Genomic DNA, 16,170 nt, shown 5'->3' on the forward strand with positions numbered 1-16,170 from the left:
AGCGTGACCATGCTTTTCACCAACGCAGGAACTCATCCAACTCAAAACAAACAAAACCAGAGTAAAATCAAGCAGATCAAAAAAGCACCATGGCAGATTTGTACATCCTTCTGTTCCACTTCCCCTTCCCGGTGCTCTCCTGTCATTTGCCTTGAGCCAGTTCTGGCTCACCCTCATTGCACGGCAAGCTGAGCCAGTTCAGAAAAATGCAGGGGGGAAATAAAAAGAATTTCTTTTTTCTGAACCAAGCTGAATTGGCTGTTACTTCCATCAGCCAAGAAATCTATCTGGCACAATGCAGGGTGGCAGGAGGAGGGAAACCGAGGAGAAGGAATTGAGAAGGGCGATCAGACAGGGTAACACTGAAGGATGAGAAGATGACAAACTGTTAATTCAGCTCAGCTAGATCATGAAACTATACCCTCAGTATCTTGGGAAATCTAAACCCATTTCTCTTATGAATAAAACTGCCTTGGATCACGAAGCCAAATGAAACACCTGACTCTGTTTTGCCATCTGTGAAATGGGGATAATAGGTATCTAGATCATCTAGTCCTATTTAATCTAAATACATCTTTACAAAAGGATGCTTGAAGAGCACAGACAAGTGTTAAAGTGAAAAAACGGACCCATAAAAATCAAACCAAATATCCCTCAACCAAAAAGCAAAGTCTCTGCTCCCTAGACAAACTGCAATACTTTCAACTGATGAATTATTCATTATGTTTAGAGCAGAACTTACAGGTATTTTAATTTAATCTTTGGATAAAGCATATACTTAAAAAACAATACCCAACACCCCCCCACTCCCCCGTCTTTAATAGCACTCAACAAAAGTGCCTTAAAACGGGTATGCAGTCATCGATTCTGCTGCCAATCTTCGATAGGGTTTTTTGCCTGAAAAAGAAGATAAACCTCAACTCCAACATATGATTAGAGGAGAAGCACCGATCACTTTAAAAAAAAAAAGAGGGGGGGGTGGGGGGATAGACAAGACAACACAGCTTCATTAAAACAGATAAAACCCTAAGGGAATTTTCAATTTTGTTATTCTAATGAGAGGGGCTGAAAAGAAGTAGTAAAGCAGAGAAAAGGGAAAAAAAAAATTCTCCTTGGGACAAGACGTAACGCAGAAGAACAAGAAACTGAACCAGAAACAGACTTTCAAGTTTCACCTCAGTTTTTTTCACAGAAAGGTCTATTGTAGTCTCAGCTCTGTTCCCAAAGGAGGGTAAGCCACACGACAACATCACCACACACAAAACTCAGCGTATTTCATGAGCAGGAGGCTGAAGCAGAGAACAGGTCAAGGTTGATATCACTAGCACAGCAGCGAGGGGGAGCTTGCACTGCAGTTGTCTGAACCACACCTAGTCTGCAGTTAAATATAGAACTTTACTTTCTGGAACTACTGCTCCTCTTAACCTTCAGAGCATAAATATTCGGAGAGGTATTAAAAAAAAAAATAGGAAGGAGAGAGAGAGAGAAAGAGACCTCAATCTGTTGTCCGAAATCTAAGCCTAGTGACTAATATACTATCCCGGAAGAATTTCCAAAAAAGCAGTAAAGACTGGAGAATTGAATTACAGAAACCGCACGCGGCATTCTGGAAATCCTGTATAAACCAGTTAGTTTCTTTAATACACATACCCAGTATACAGACACTCACATACATTAGACAACGGAGTATATGTGCTGGCCCTAACTCCAATCTTAATTATCACGTTGGCATCAAAATAATAACTAACTGCATTGGAATTTTTGTTGATTTAAATCTTTTTAAAAAGAGAAACTAGACCTTTAACCCTCACCCTTCTCATTCAGTTCATGGGCCAAATCCTGACCGGTGCTGTGCCTTTACAGATGGAGAACCTGCTTCTAGAAGCCAATTTCTCTAATTTTTCCAATCAAATTCAGATTATTTCCTTGAAGTGCTCTTAGCTGGTTTGACAGACCAACTTTTAGCGACTGCATTTCTTACCAACTGAATCCAAGTCAAAAGCACATACCACAAGTAACTGATAGAGCAGCCCAAGAATTTGATCCTCACCCAAAAAATGTTTATACAGCTCCACAGCAGAAGTTTAGTTCTGCATTACCTACACAAGAGTTTCCATTAAGGTCTAGACTAAACCCTCTTATCTTCAGGCATTATAACTAAATCACACAAATTAGGTCTAATTGCAGAAGGCTCCTCTTTTGCAGCCAGAGAGGAAGGTGCATACAGCCCTCATACGAGCTGCATTAGTGGGATGGAATTGTCTTCTGGATCTCTGTTTCTCATTGCTGAATAGCTAGAAGCCTCGATGCACAAGCACTTTACTGAGGGTCCCAAAGCAGCAGCTCAAAACCAGGTGCCTAAATCCCTGCACGCACCAACAGCACATCAAGATGCCGCAGGACATGCAAAGGCAATGCAACGAAACTTCGAATCATAGAATTACAGAATAGTTTGGGTTGGAAGGGACCTTTAAAGGTCATCTAGTCCAACCCCCCTGGAAAGTAGTCCATTAAATGGAGTAAGATGCCTCCATTCACAGTCAAACCTTAATTCTTCAGAGAAAAATGCAAATTACCAGCTAAATGGCACCAGACCACATGCAATGCCAAACACCGCTTTTGTGGGCCAAATGCTTATTCCTGACCCCACAGCATCAAGTGAACCTGACCTGCTTGGGCCAGTCAGGAGCCTGGTTCCCTTCACCCTGGCTGCTGTTACCAGCCATGTTACGGACAAGCCTGGAAGACTCTGGTGACTTGTAAGGGAAATTAGTCAGCTTCTCCCTAGGACTCCCAAGAGTGTTTTCCTCCCATTCTTTCAAAACTTGTCACATAAACCAGCTCATCCTCCTTACAGCTCAACGAGGCCTATTAAAGTACAACAGTTAAACAACCATATTCCCAACTGGCTTTATAGTGTAGTTTTATTGTCACACAAAGCTTTTACCACAGCTCGAGTTTACTGCGTTCTCGCCTCAAGTAAAACTCCTCAGCCCTGCTTTCCAGTACGCACACACCGGGCTGCGAAACTCAGAGCTCGCAGTGACCTAGCAAGGGCTTTGCAAATTCATATTAAAGCTGGGATTAAGGCAATGTGGCAGCAGTCTCCATGAAACAGCAGAATAAGAAGAAAACCCCAGCAGCAAAGACCTTACAGAGCACAAGACAAAACACAGCGAACAAAACCAAGAATGACAAAGAAGAAAGGAGTTAATGAAAACTTAGATCAAGTGGTTATGTATCTGCATACACAACTGGGTGATTTCCAATGTCAACACCAACTTCTTTCCATACACAAAAGCAAATCTCAGACCTTTCTAACAGATACACACCAAACTTACAGGTTGTCTGACTTCTTGAGAGGGCCAACAGCAGAGACTGGCTTTAGGAGAGATCTGCAGGAGGAAAGGGCAGTGCTTGCTTGCTTAGCTTTCTCCTCCTGCTCTGTGTTTCCAGTGCACCTAGCACAAAGGAGTCTAAGGCTCTATCATGATTCAAACAGCAAATAACAGCAGTTATCACACTTCAGGCCAGACAGAAGCCAGAAAGGAAAACATCCATGCCCAAGACAGCCCTAATTCTGCTTCAGAGGAACTAAAACTTTCACACACAGAGGGTTAATCAGGAGATGGTACAGTCCTGAAGGGACACCGAACTGTAGCATTTCTGTCATTCTCCATACTGCAGTCAGGACAGTCAGACAAGCATTTTGAAGTGCTAAAGATCCTACACCGCACATTGCACTGCCTGTGCGGCGGGGGACACTAGAAAAGCACAGTCCCTGTACTATCAGATTTCAGGATTTTGCATTAATTGGGTGTAGCAACAGATTTCAAACATTTACATTATTTTCTCTGGGGAAACATTCAGCCAAACCTGAAAACATCAGTGCTGTGCCAGAACAGAATATGGAAACGCACACTTAGAGACACATTCCTGCTCCAAATCAGTTCCAAAGATCCTTGTGCAAGCAAGAGGAAAGAGAAGCATTACAGAAAGGGCTAAAGGCACATACTAAAAATATGCTAGCGAAGGACTCGACGCAGTTGCAAACCAGGGAGGAGAGTAGCACACGCAGTCAGCTGGTGCTTTCATGGAAAGGAGGTTCCTCATGCTCTAAGAGGGGAGAAAACTCCTCCCAGCCATTTAGCCCTTAACAGAAATAAGCATTCATCCCTAACTATGTTTGAGTTCACTAGCCCTCTTCTATTATACAATATTGTCCATGAAAGAGACATTGCTGTAAGCAGAGGAAAGGCAAAGCACACAGGCAGCCAGGAGACCAGGCTCAGAGAGTGCTGCTTCTCTGCAGGACTGAAGAGCTGGGAGCTCTAATGATCACCTGCCACTCTGCATACTTATTTGAAAGATCCACTTTGCTCTGTGCTGTTCCCAGCTCATGTAAAAGGGTTGTAAGAGCCTTTTTGGACAAGGAATCTACTGCTGGTTAGGCAAAGTTCTGCATCCTGAACAATTACAGTGCTGCCGAAATGCCAGTATCAACTATAAATTAACATGATCCAAACGAGTAAATAAATCAGTAAACTGGGAAAGGAGAAACACAGAATGTAGAGAGCGTGCAGACCCCCACCAAGACAGAGCCTGGATTAGGCTAGATGGAAAGGTGTCTGCAAAAGTAGAGCTGAACACCAACACTCTCAGACTGGGCTAAGGACAAGTGGTCTTAGGGGCTACAAAAAATTAGATATTGTCCAGAGGAGTACAACATCCTTTTAAACAACAAAAGGGGTGAAACAACTCCTCCTACTCTCTATCATTGAGAATCAAATGATTACATTGTTATTAACTTGCACGATGCTAAAACACATCCTTAAAAATGAAGCTGGTGTTCACCAGAGCAGGAAAAAGGATACTTGTATTGGCTTTAAAATGCCCATCTCCATAACCCCAAAGAGACATACCTTTCCATAACAGCCAGGCACTCCTTTCTCCACGTGAACCGACTGCCTCGCCGTAGTCTGAAGGTCCCAGAGGTAGCTGTGACTGGGGGAGGCGTCTGTCTCCATTCTGGCTCTTCTATTGGGATAGGAGCGGGTCTCATGCTTAACGTAGCCCCTAAGAATAATAAATACTGTGTTTCCTAGTGGATTAAAAATCATGCCCATTTTCTCACTCCTGCTCATGAAAAAAAGACAAGACAGATGATGAAACCATTCAAACTAAAAAAAGTAAAGCATTATCAAACAAAGACACCTTAAAGATACACAAAGCCAGCTAGAGTTCCCATCCCCAACCTCCAAGCCAGAGAGGCATCAGGCGACTGTGGAAATCTAAGGGAGACATAACTGAGCTGACAGCCACTTAGGGAAAGCTGTCCTGTCTTCATCAAGAGGAAAAATGTCTTGCAGGAAGGGTGAGCTATACCCCGGCCGGGATTTATTTAGGTTGCGCTGCTACCTCTCCTGCCACAAAATGGGAAATAGCTGGTTTCTATTTAATTGTACAGCAGTCTCAGGAAGCAAAATGTAAATTTATACCAAAGGTATTTCAACGTGTCCGAAGAGCTGAGTAAACACTCAAAATAACTCCACCGATAGAAACACACCCTGTGGCCTGTGCAAACACGGGCTACCGAGTCCCAGGTTCCCTGAAAAAATCACTGAAAGCAGGTTAGCATCACACCTTTCCTCTTCTGTCCCCCTTCTGTGGATGCATTTCTCCTTTCAAGAAGCCTGAGCTGGAAAGCATCAAGCAAGAGACAGGACTTGGCACCATGCCTTCAGGAAAGGCCCTTTGAAACTTACCCCTAATTCTTCCCACAACCACCTCTCAGTTAATAAATCAAGATAAATTTAGACACTCTGGGAGACCGATCTTTCATATATCCCTAGGTAAGGATGGAACCTGGTATAGGACACAAGTACATAAAATAGGGTACGTTCTGAACAGGAGCTTTGTGCTCAGTGACTTCCCAGGGAGGAAGAAATAGTTGTTCTTGTGTGAAAAAAATTTGAAAAAGTCACATGAAAAGATAAATCACCACCTATATCCCATCTGCATACGGAGCTCAACTGGAATTCACGCACTGAACTGGTCTGGACAGATCCAAGAGAAGCAGGCAGCTCTGCTCGCGGGAGGAATACAGTATTGTGCACGTGTGAAAAGCAGGGCTGAGACAACAAATCCCTCTGGGTACACACACTTGCTCAGAATGGTTAGGATTTATTCATAAAAACAGTGTCAGTGTGTCAGTGAAATAACACTGCTTGTTTTAAATTAAACTGAGTAAAAGGGTTAAGGGAACTTAGAGATTAACCAATAAACAAATTCCTACAGTTAAAAAGCAAGAAATTAGCTATTTCTGCACTTGGCTGTGTTCCTTTCCAGAAATGCACAAGGAATATTCTCCTTAGTGCCCGGGGCTTGCATCCATGTTAGGCAGTGGAGCCCAGAATAATGTGAAAACTCTACCCAGGAGCAGTCTATAGGAGCCCGCAATCTCTGTCTCGCATGCACAACCAACGGTGACTCTTACCAATTCCCAGCCAAAGAGCCTACATAGATTACTCACTTTTATTGACACATAAAATATTTCCTATCTTACCAATTTACTGGGAGGCCATTTCAAGGGAAGTTCCGTATCTACTCTTTCTAGTACTTGCAGAGTTTAGGGGTCTGCGTTAGTATGAAGTTGCTATGCTTTAAATATCCTATGATACACTCCAAAACCAAAAAAAACATTAAAAAAATTTTTTGAAAGATTAAATAATTAAAAAGAGGCAGGGGAGAACAGCACAAGAAACTAGCTTTCCCTGCATTGTCTTAGCAATACACTTTCCCTATCTGACGATTTCATTCCACAGGGAGGGTACAGGAATATCAGTGATGCCCAACATCAAGTTAAGAGACGCAGAGAGTACTTTCACTTGAGATTTTTCAGACCAAGGTTGAAAAAAAAAGAAAAAAAAAAAATCTGCATTTAAAACACAAATTTGCTCCTGCTATGGATACGTTCATTTACTGAATGCAAAATGCTTTTTCTGGTTTAGTAGACTTGCTAGATCAATTCACCTGTTTCTCTTTTCTACGGGGTAACAGCAATATCAGCAGCAGATAAGAGAGAAGTATGCCGAGAATTACAAGCAAGTACCCACCCCTGTTTTCGTGCATGCACGAAGACGGAAGCATCTGAACGCATACAGAGGCCCAACATGTGCCTGGATGCACGAGTGGCGAAAGCGGTGGACACGTGCACTGCTGCCACAGTTGATAGGGTAACTGTGGAGCTTTCCTTCATCCCCCTCAATTAAGTGAGCACTTGGGGATCCCGTTTATTCTGCTGTTTCAATGCTTCCTCGCAATCTTCTCGCCACCCAGCTCCACTTCTTTACAACTTGGTAAGTTACATCCTAGTTACCACGCCAGATTTCTTTATAAACCCCTCAAACAGCTTTTAAGAAGTCAGACTTCTCTCTCGAGCAGAAGGAGCGGAACAAATGCAGTATGAGAATTTCATCTCAGTATATGCATCAAAAAGCAAGACATCTATAAGGGGTATAGAGGTGAACAGTCTGGGAAGAACTCCTTTCGCAGAGAAAAATGAAAAGCGACATCTCTCACTACCTGCCAGTGCCGAGCACCTTTTGTAACAATATAGAATTTTCTTTATGCAAGACAGCATTTTCTCAAATGCCAGGTATGACTCTGGGGATGCTGCAGGTGGCTTTGGGGAAGAGGAGGCAAGAGCGGTGCTCTCCAACTGGAAGGCAGCTCTAACTCTGTACTCAAAATTCCTCGTGGCAAAGGCCTGCCTTCTCTCACCACATCCCAGACACTATCCTCAAGACCCAGCACTGCTCTTAAAAGCATCACATGCAACTGCTGATGCACATAACACGTCTCGGAGAGGCCCTGCCATACAGCGGCGATGCGCAGAATGCTCGGAGCAAGCCTCAGGCCATCTCCCGGCTTCAGAAAACCATTTAGCAGCAAGCCTTTGCAGCGAGCACCTCTCGTCCATGATACTGATAAGCACAGCTGTCACACTTTATTTTTAGCCAGACTGACCTGAGATCACATGATGAACACCTTTCACTTACTACGGAGCCGGGCGAGATTTGAATCAGCAGCCGGCGCAGCAAAAGGTTCCCTACAGAGCTCACTGCTTGGATGGCAAGGATCAGAGCAGGGACTATTTTCTCGGCAGCTCTCTAAAACAGTAAATCACCAACAATACATTTCCAGGGCAAATCGCATGGGATATCCAGCCCCTGATTTTTTTTTTTTTTTTTTGTTTTGGTAGGCTTTTATAGCTAAACAAGAACTGCTATGGGAATAACACAAGAGATGCTACATCTTGATAACAACTGCCTTTCTTTTTCCCTTTTGTTCAAGGAAGAAGAGCACATGGTTTTCTCCAAGGTGACCACAGCTGCCTTCCTATTACAGAAGACTGTCAGAAACAAATAGCCAGCAGGCTGCCTCCATCTGTAACTTCGACACATCACTTCTAGGTGCCAGCTTCAGTTTGCAGAACACAGGCAAAAGACATGCGAAAGTTACTCCGTAACAAACCTTCTACCACGCCCAAGACTCAGTGCCAGCAAAACTAATCAGGCTAACAACTACTAATGTAAAAAGAAATATTTATTTTTTTAAAACCCAGAGGCTCTGAAAAAACCTATCAGTACAACGCAGGAGACTATGCACTCTGGCTTCTAAAACATATACTATTTATCTACTGCCAAAATGCTCTCAGCCCTCCATGAAACACAAGAGATGTGGTGCCTGTCCAAAAAAAAGCCCGATCTAAATGAAAAGCATCCCTATTAATTGGATTAAAGACCTTTCAAACACTAGCATTTAACATTGACTTCTTCCCTTCAACAAGAAAATGCCTTTCACCCTAATTGGCAGCTGTTTCCAGAAGAATTTACCATCACTAGTACACTGGGATTTGCAGCGTTGCTATGAACTCCGACATCACTCCCACCAGTAAATTGTTGATCAAGAAATTTTTGAGCAAGATTATTGCATGCAGTAGGAAAAGTGCGTTTTTCTTCCTGATCCAAGACTTGAGGTTCTTTTGCAATGTTTCAGTCTGCCGCTGTCTCAACACCCGCCACCAAAGATAGGAGAAATACAGAAACTGCCCATGCAAACCAGCAACCGAAACCAAGCAAGTAACAAGCAGCGTATTCAAGAGGTCAAAGCAATCTGGCAAACAATAAATGGAATTGCTGAGTCCCTTCTGTATGGGAGCAACATCTAGCAACGTCTCAACAGATGTTGGATGTGTTGGAGCAGGTCCAGAGGAGGCCACGAAGATGATCCGAGGGCTGGAGCACCTCTCCTACAAGGTCAGGCTGAGGGAGTTGGGGCTGTTCAACCTGGAGAAGAGAAGGCTCCGGGGTGACCTTAGAGCAGCTGCCAGTGCCTGAAGGGGCTGCAGGAAGGATGGAGAGGGGCTTTGCACAAGGGTGTGCAGTGATAGGACAAGGGGGGACGGCTCTAAGCTAAAAGAGGGCAGATTGAGATGAGATATTAGGAAGAAATTCTTCCCCATGAGGGCGGTGAAACACTGGCCCAGGTTGCCCAGAGAAGCTGTGGCTGCCCCCTCCCTGGCAGTGTTGAAGGCCAGGTTGGATGGAGCTCTGAGCACCCTGGGCTGGTGGAAGATGGCCCTGCCCATGGCAGGGGGTTTGGAACCTTTGGAATCTTTAAGGTCCCCTCCAACTCAAACCATTCTTTGATTCTATAACTGCAGCGATGTCTCAAAACTGCCCTAAAGTTCCACAACATTAAGTTCTTTGCTTAGCAGATGCAGGATCGTTTCTGGATGATTTAAAGCATTTTATAGCATCATTATACATTTGAAAAGAAGAAAAATTAAATCTCTTTTCATGTATTTATAAGTCATCTTTTATCCCCTATGTTATTAGAAACCCCTGGCTGGGTGCAGTATATAAGCACAGTAAAAGACAGTCCCCTTGTGAGGACCTTAGTGGCAAGGCAGGCGAGTCATGCAGAGGAAACGGTCTCATCTTTATCCAGGAGACGGGACAGTGAGGTGCAAAGGTGAAATCATTCGCTAAGAGTCGTACAGAAAACCTGGCAGAGCCAAGGAAAGACTACAGGTCTGCCAAGTGACCACCAGTCCCTTGTGCACGCCACAATTGTTCTTTCTTTACAGTTCACAAATTGATTATATCTCTTGTTCTAGCCCTTCAAAACTGTTTCAGTTTCACATGAAGGTTTTCTTTCTGTTACTACACAAATTCAGTCAGAACATGGACTCACTCTGAAGATCCAGTTTTCCAAAAAACAGGAGTTAAAGAAATGGGGGAACTGAAAGTTCCCGAAGACCTCACCTTGCCCATCAGTACCTCAAATGCGTAGGTGCTTCTGCACAGAGAGACTTGACTACCACTCAAAGTAGGACTGAGATATTACTCCCAGCAGCTGGAATTGGAAAAGATGGGATATATGAGAATAGGAAGCTAAATGTCACTTCCTAGCAAGTGAGCAAACAGAAAAAACACATGTCAATCATTTAATGTCTTAAGTTTCTTCAAAGGAGGACAATCTTCCACGCTCTACAGAGAGTGCAGTGACGGCATCGCTTCTTTGTGAACACGGCAGGAGGCTCTACTGCTTTCCTCACTTTCTGGCTCTAAAGAAGGCAGCAGAATGACTGACGTAGTCTACTCCTCACAGGATACTGTAAGTAGTACCCAAAACTTAGGTTCCAGATTGGTTTTATAACAGTAATTTAAATTCAGGATTCTTTGGACAAGGCTGGTACCTTCGTCAATACACTGTATACAATTGCATACATGAATGCTAATTCTCTCTTGGCTAGACAGTCCGACCTGCAGTATAGTAGGTGGTAATAATTCAAAGCAGTGGATTATCCTACAATAAATAAATAAATACAACCACATTTCCCTCAAGCAGACTTTTCCAACAGCTACAGGAAAACAGAGGGTTCCCCCCTTTACCTCCAGCCTCTACAAAGAAACCACATGTTACTCCATTCTAAAGCAAATTTAAGTGCATCCAAATAGTCCCTTGGCATAGGCAGAGAAGCCATTTTGCCTTTTATACTGCTTGAAAATGCTGCATAAGACCTCTTATTCGAAAAAAGGTTACACTCAGAACAACAACTCTCCAAGTGTGTATACAGAAAAGCGAACGAGACCTCAGCAAGACAGCGCGTCAGAAAAGCAGAGGATAACATCAAGCCCTTTCAATTCAAGCCTTAACCTTCAGCGTCGCAAGTCTTCTTTCCTTACACACTTCTTAAGAGCAAAAGGAACAAGATGTGGGCTTATGGATATGGGTAAAGAAAGAAGGTTAAGAGGAAGAAGTAAAGATTTTAGTGCTACTTTCGACAAGGCTTCTTTTACCGCAGCACAGAATCCTGTTTCTTCAACAGCTCCAAATGATATTGGCAAGAAAAGATGCGAGGCTACAGGAAAGATCCACACAACAGTTGTCATCACTGGGAGAGGACTTTGGGGTTTCTTTCAGGAACACACCTTACAAATAACCTCTAGGTTCTCCCCGCTATTTTGGAGGCAATACCTTCCATCAAATGGAAACGGCTGAGAGTTACTTCACAGGATACAGCCTGAGGCTTTCAAAGCAGCCGATACCAGACTGTTTCACCCAGTAGCTTTGCTGATCCTTAGTACCACAGTTCCAGACACCGCAAAATCAAGTCCTTCTCAGCACCTCACAACCCTTGGCACTTTCATCCTTTGAAGCAGTTTTCTAGATGCCTAACAGAAAGGACGGGCGAGGCTGCAGCTTTCAATCCACCCAACTTTTTAGCTAAAGTATTCTCAGGCCAACTGACAGCTGGAGCCTCTTGATTTTCAGCTTACACACGAAGCAGAAGTTCTGAGGATTTGTTTTCATTGGAATTTTTCTTAATAGAATTCTAGACATTGAAGCCAAGTTCACATTAGAGAGCCTAAGTCTTAAATTCCTTTAAACAATTACACAGTTAATTTAATCATGCCATTGTTTGAAGCAAATGAAACATAAATATTTTGATCTTTACAATCAAACCACTAAAGGGAAAAATAAGAACTGTGGTCAAACAAAATCTATGGAGAAGAACAATGCAAGGAAATTAATTCAACTGTGATTTTGAAGATTGCTGGTTAGTTAAAGATAATGAGCTTTACTTCTCTTTTTGTATTTACAATCTATTTCGAGATCTGGAGAAGCAGGTGGGATTTGAGAGACGCATCTCCAGCTTCTCACTGTAGCCATCAACGTCCCATCTGTGAGCTTGAGATCCAACCCAAAAACTCTCTGAAGTTATACCAAAGTTCCTCTCCGCCGAAATGTGGGGAGTTTTGCTGCAACTTTACATTATGCAGCCATTATTATTGTTTTCTATTTGTTCAATCTTAAGAACCTCAGCATATATTTCTTGGTAGCTGACTACAGCCTCATCAACTGCTCCTGATTCCCAGAGTTAGCTAGCGGTGAGAGGACAGGGCAAGTAACCATGACCGAGGAGCTGGACAGACAGGTATGGATGAGCCAGCTCTGGGTCATTTGCTGCAGAGCAAAGCCCGGAGTTGTTCCTACCCTCCTAAAAAGTAAACTGGTCAAAGGGAATACCTCTTCAGTACACCAGACCAAGAAGTGACTGATCAGCGATATTAAAAAACAGTGACAAAAGGCTTCGTTTCCATAAATAAACCAGCAGGAGATGTTTAGGCTGTATTTGTTTACCAGGATTTGTCTTCTCAAGCTGGTACCATCTGTAAAATGCCCTTTTCTTCTGTTCACTCAGGTCCGACCCCTGCTGCAACAGCCAATGGGAGATCCGGCTCTGACTGATACCTGTAAAAAAACAAAAGAAAACAAAACAGAAAAAAAAAAAAAGACAGAAAGAAGAAGAGAATACAGGTTCTTTTAAAAACATTTTGAAGTGTTTTATAGCCTGATAAAGCTGGTGTTTTACACAGCCCAGGAATTCATAACATTTCAATCACAGAAAAAGTAGCGAGTTCCAGCTTTCCCGCCCCATCCCTACCGCTTTAATGTCTCCTTGTGTTATTTTCGACCTTACTCGAGGTACATCCTGGAAGCAACCTACAAGCAAAGAGGGTACAAACTGGGAAGCCAAATCCACCACTGACTTGAACTGTCCACAACCTGCCTGATGTTTAAATTTCTTCATCTCTGAAATGGAAACTCATCCCTTACCCACTATTTTTTATTTTTATATATATATACACACACATATATATACATATGCATATAAATATTATATATATTATACACAAATATTTATATATTATATATAAAAATACTGAAAGTTAGGCGATCATAAGGGAGATAAAACATAGGAACCGTTTCTGTGCTATAGATCAAATCAGCCCAGAAATGGAGCAAGCCAACTATCAGCAGCTCTGACAACAGCCAGAAAACAAACCAGCAAGGCCAGCTGCCTGTCAGCAAAGCAGGACTCAAGCTCGAGGTGCCCAGGCAAGATTAGGGACAAAAAGATCCAGAGTTTTTAAAGCAAGACTTCTAAGAAAACAGCAAAAGAGGAAAAACCCCTAGAAGCTAATACAGTGATTTCCAAGCATGACATTGAATGAAGAATCAATGCAGAAAGGGGAAAAAAAGTTATGAGGAGAAGAGGAACCAAATAAAGCAAGATGTTTAGAAGTGCACTAGGAGGTGAACTGTAGGTTTACTTGAAAATATAAAAAAATACACAGTTTGCTGCCCAACTGAAGCGGTACTTCAGGTAGGACTCCCTGCGCTTTCCACAAGGCTCTTCAGCTATCAGAAAGGGTTAAAAAAATCTAAAGTCTCCTGAGAAGTGAAGTTTTAGGAGGTGCCCAGAGTAACAATATACTGCTGAACACCACCTGTGCCACCACCTGCTTGGTGCTAATACTAAGGCAGGTAGAAAGATGGTTTTCACACGGAAACCAGACTACCTCTCAAGGTTTTATAAGATCCCATAATCGTATTTAATTCATGCAAAACAACCCCCTGTAGTTTTACCACTTCTGAGGGTTTTTTTTCTATGCATTTTTTGCATTGAACACAGAAACTAGTTAACTTTAGGATGATTAAACTTGACTCTCAGGTGTCATATTCAGGTGGGTTTACTCCAACCAGGTTTTTAAAATCACGGGGTTTATGCTCTCAACTATTCTTCCCTATGCTGAACCCCAGAGCCTATGAAGTTCTCATTGTCGTGGGGAAATGGCATTGGTCTGTTTTGTTCCAAATACAGAAGCTAACTGCTGTTCAACAGAGATCTGCCCACAAACCACACCCTTGTTTGCTTTTGTTTCCCGGACATCTATTAATCTTCTTAACGCCTGTTCCCAGAGACTGACTCTGCCCCACAACTGCAAGAGTTCAGAAGCAGCTGGGGCAGCCAAGAGCTGACTACCCCCAGGACCCACACTGGAATACATAACTGGGTTTACACTACGAGGGAAGTGGTGTTATTCAACCAAACACAAACCTCGGAAGATTCCGCCAATTTAAATCAAGTAACTGTAGACACACACAAGCTAGTATTAAAATAAGCCCCCAAAAAAGGCTTCAGTCCAATTGAAATCATGCAATCTAGACGCCTGACTCTCAACGAAAAGACAAGAGTTTGCGGCTTCACACCTACTGTTCTGATTTATAAAAGCCATTTCTTCAACACAGTGCTGTGGGACAGAAATGTTTGCACCTCACTGCTTTTGGCTGCACGGCTCCTATTAATCAATGGATAACAGCACCATTAATTTACTTGTTTACTACAGTCCACTTACACTTATTGCAGCGAATTAGTGTTGAGTGTTTGGATAACAATGTAAGATACAAATGCAAAGCATTCTTAGGTAAAAATTATAAACAGAGATTAAGTATTTTCGACAAGAGTCCTATAGTGGAAAATCCAAATCCCGCGGAAGAGGCTGCCTGATACTGTCATAAAGTGGTACCGATGTCAGCCACTTCAGACAACGTGCAACATTTTTCTTTGTGAGACAAAGCAAAAGAGCAGGAGCCAAAAGATTCAAGCTGTGTATTGCCATGCCTACATTTGACTCCTTGTGAGTCCTCACCGTTTATAAAGTCTCTTCTGCAAAATGGAGCTTTGTAAGGGACATCAAGATGTACAGATCAACGAAGGCACTCGAAATTCTCAGCACATTACTGTTTGACTACAGTATCTCATGAACAGCAGTGCAGTCGACGGCATTTTTTGCATTAGCAAAAAGCCTACAGCCCATTTTGCTCTTTGGCTAGCCGACATCTACAGCAATGCAGCAAAACCAGATAACGTGTCAGGCATGGCTTTGGCAGCTGATCTTGCTTTTGGTCATCGGAATATAGTAGATGACCTCTCAAAGACCCTTTACGTCCCATTTCCTATCATTCTTTTCTGGTTTTTATTACCTTCTCTCCTTGTTTCAGAGATCTGCGGTAAGAGCTGAGCTTCTTGAACATTTCCACTACCTATACCTCTCCTTCTCTCCTTGGTTTTAAGACATAAAATATCTTTCATCTGTATATCAACTCCGTTTAGAGGCCCCAAAACTGTACACTCCAACAGCCTGACCGACTCAAGGTCACAAGCAAAGTCAGCAGCAGAACAACTGACCCAGGATCTCATAGATCCCAGTGCAGTGACCTAATTACAAACCCGTCCTTCACCCCTTTCAACTGAAAAAAACCCAGATTGTCACATCAGAGTTTCTTGCATCTCAAGTGGATTTTATACCGTTGACTCATAGGGACAATGACTAGTACTACCACCAGTCCCATCCTGCCACACTGTCTGTAATCACGCTACTTTAGGAAATTGCACTGGCAGGAAAAAAGAAATCATCCTGCTGCCAGAAGCAGATTAATGAAATCAGTTCTCTGGAGTACTGAAAATCCAGCTGTCTTGAGGAAATTCACTCTCAAACCGAATCACGGACCTCAAGGAAGACCGCCATCCTCTGGGCTCAGCGTCAGCACGGACACGAACACACTGTAATGAGCACAACTAGTTTTCTCACCGAAAATACTGAAGAAAGAAGGGGTAATCAAAGAGGATTAATGTTGACTTCTTGTGCCTCATGCCACTCCTTCCCATAGCAGGTTACAATTCATAATTATAAACAAAATGGAGATGACAGTACATTCCTGCTCTTCTGTCCAGCCCCACTCTATCCTACA

General features: G+C 42.9%; 1 protein-coding gene across 20 annotated transcripts in view; it reads right to left on the reverse strand.

Moving 5' to 3' along the window:
- The window catches only part of HMBOX1 (homeobox containing 1), a 128,532-nt gene that overhangs the window by 41,927 nt on the left and 70,435 nt on the right, over positions 1-16,170 (reverse strand). For all 20 annotated transcript variants that reach the window (XR_012763277.1, XR_012763276.1, XR_012763275.1 and 17 more), the window contains exons 5-6: positions 12,715-12,825; positions 4,923-5,076 (exon numbers count right to left, since the gene is read on the reverse strand). Coding sequence is in view for 17 of the 20 variants with exons in the window: in XM_075415060.1 (XP_075271175.1) it covers positions 4,923-5,076; positions 12,715-12,825 (265 nt within the window). In the remaining 3 variants the exon portion in view is untranslated. The remainder of the gene's footprint in view (positions 1-4,922; positions 5,077-12,714; positions 12,826-16,170) is intronic.

Source organism: Opisthocomus hoazin, chromosome 2, assembly GCF_030867145.1.
Source record: "Opisthocomus hoazin isolate bOpiHoa1 chromosome 2, bOpiHoa1.hap1, whole genome shotgun sequence".
NCBI classification, from domain to species: Eukaryota; Metazoa; Chordata; class Aves; order Opisthocomiformes; family Opisthocomidae; genus Opisthocomus; species Opisthocomus hoazin.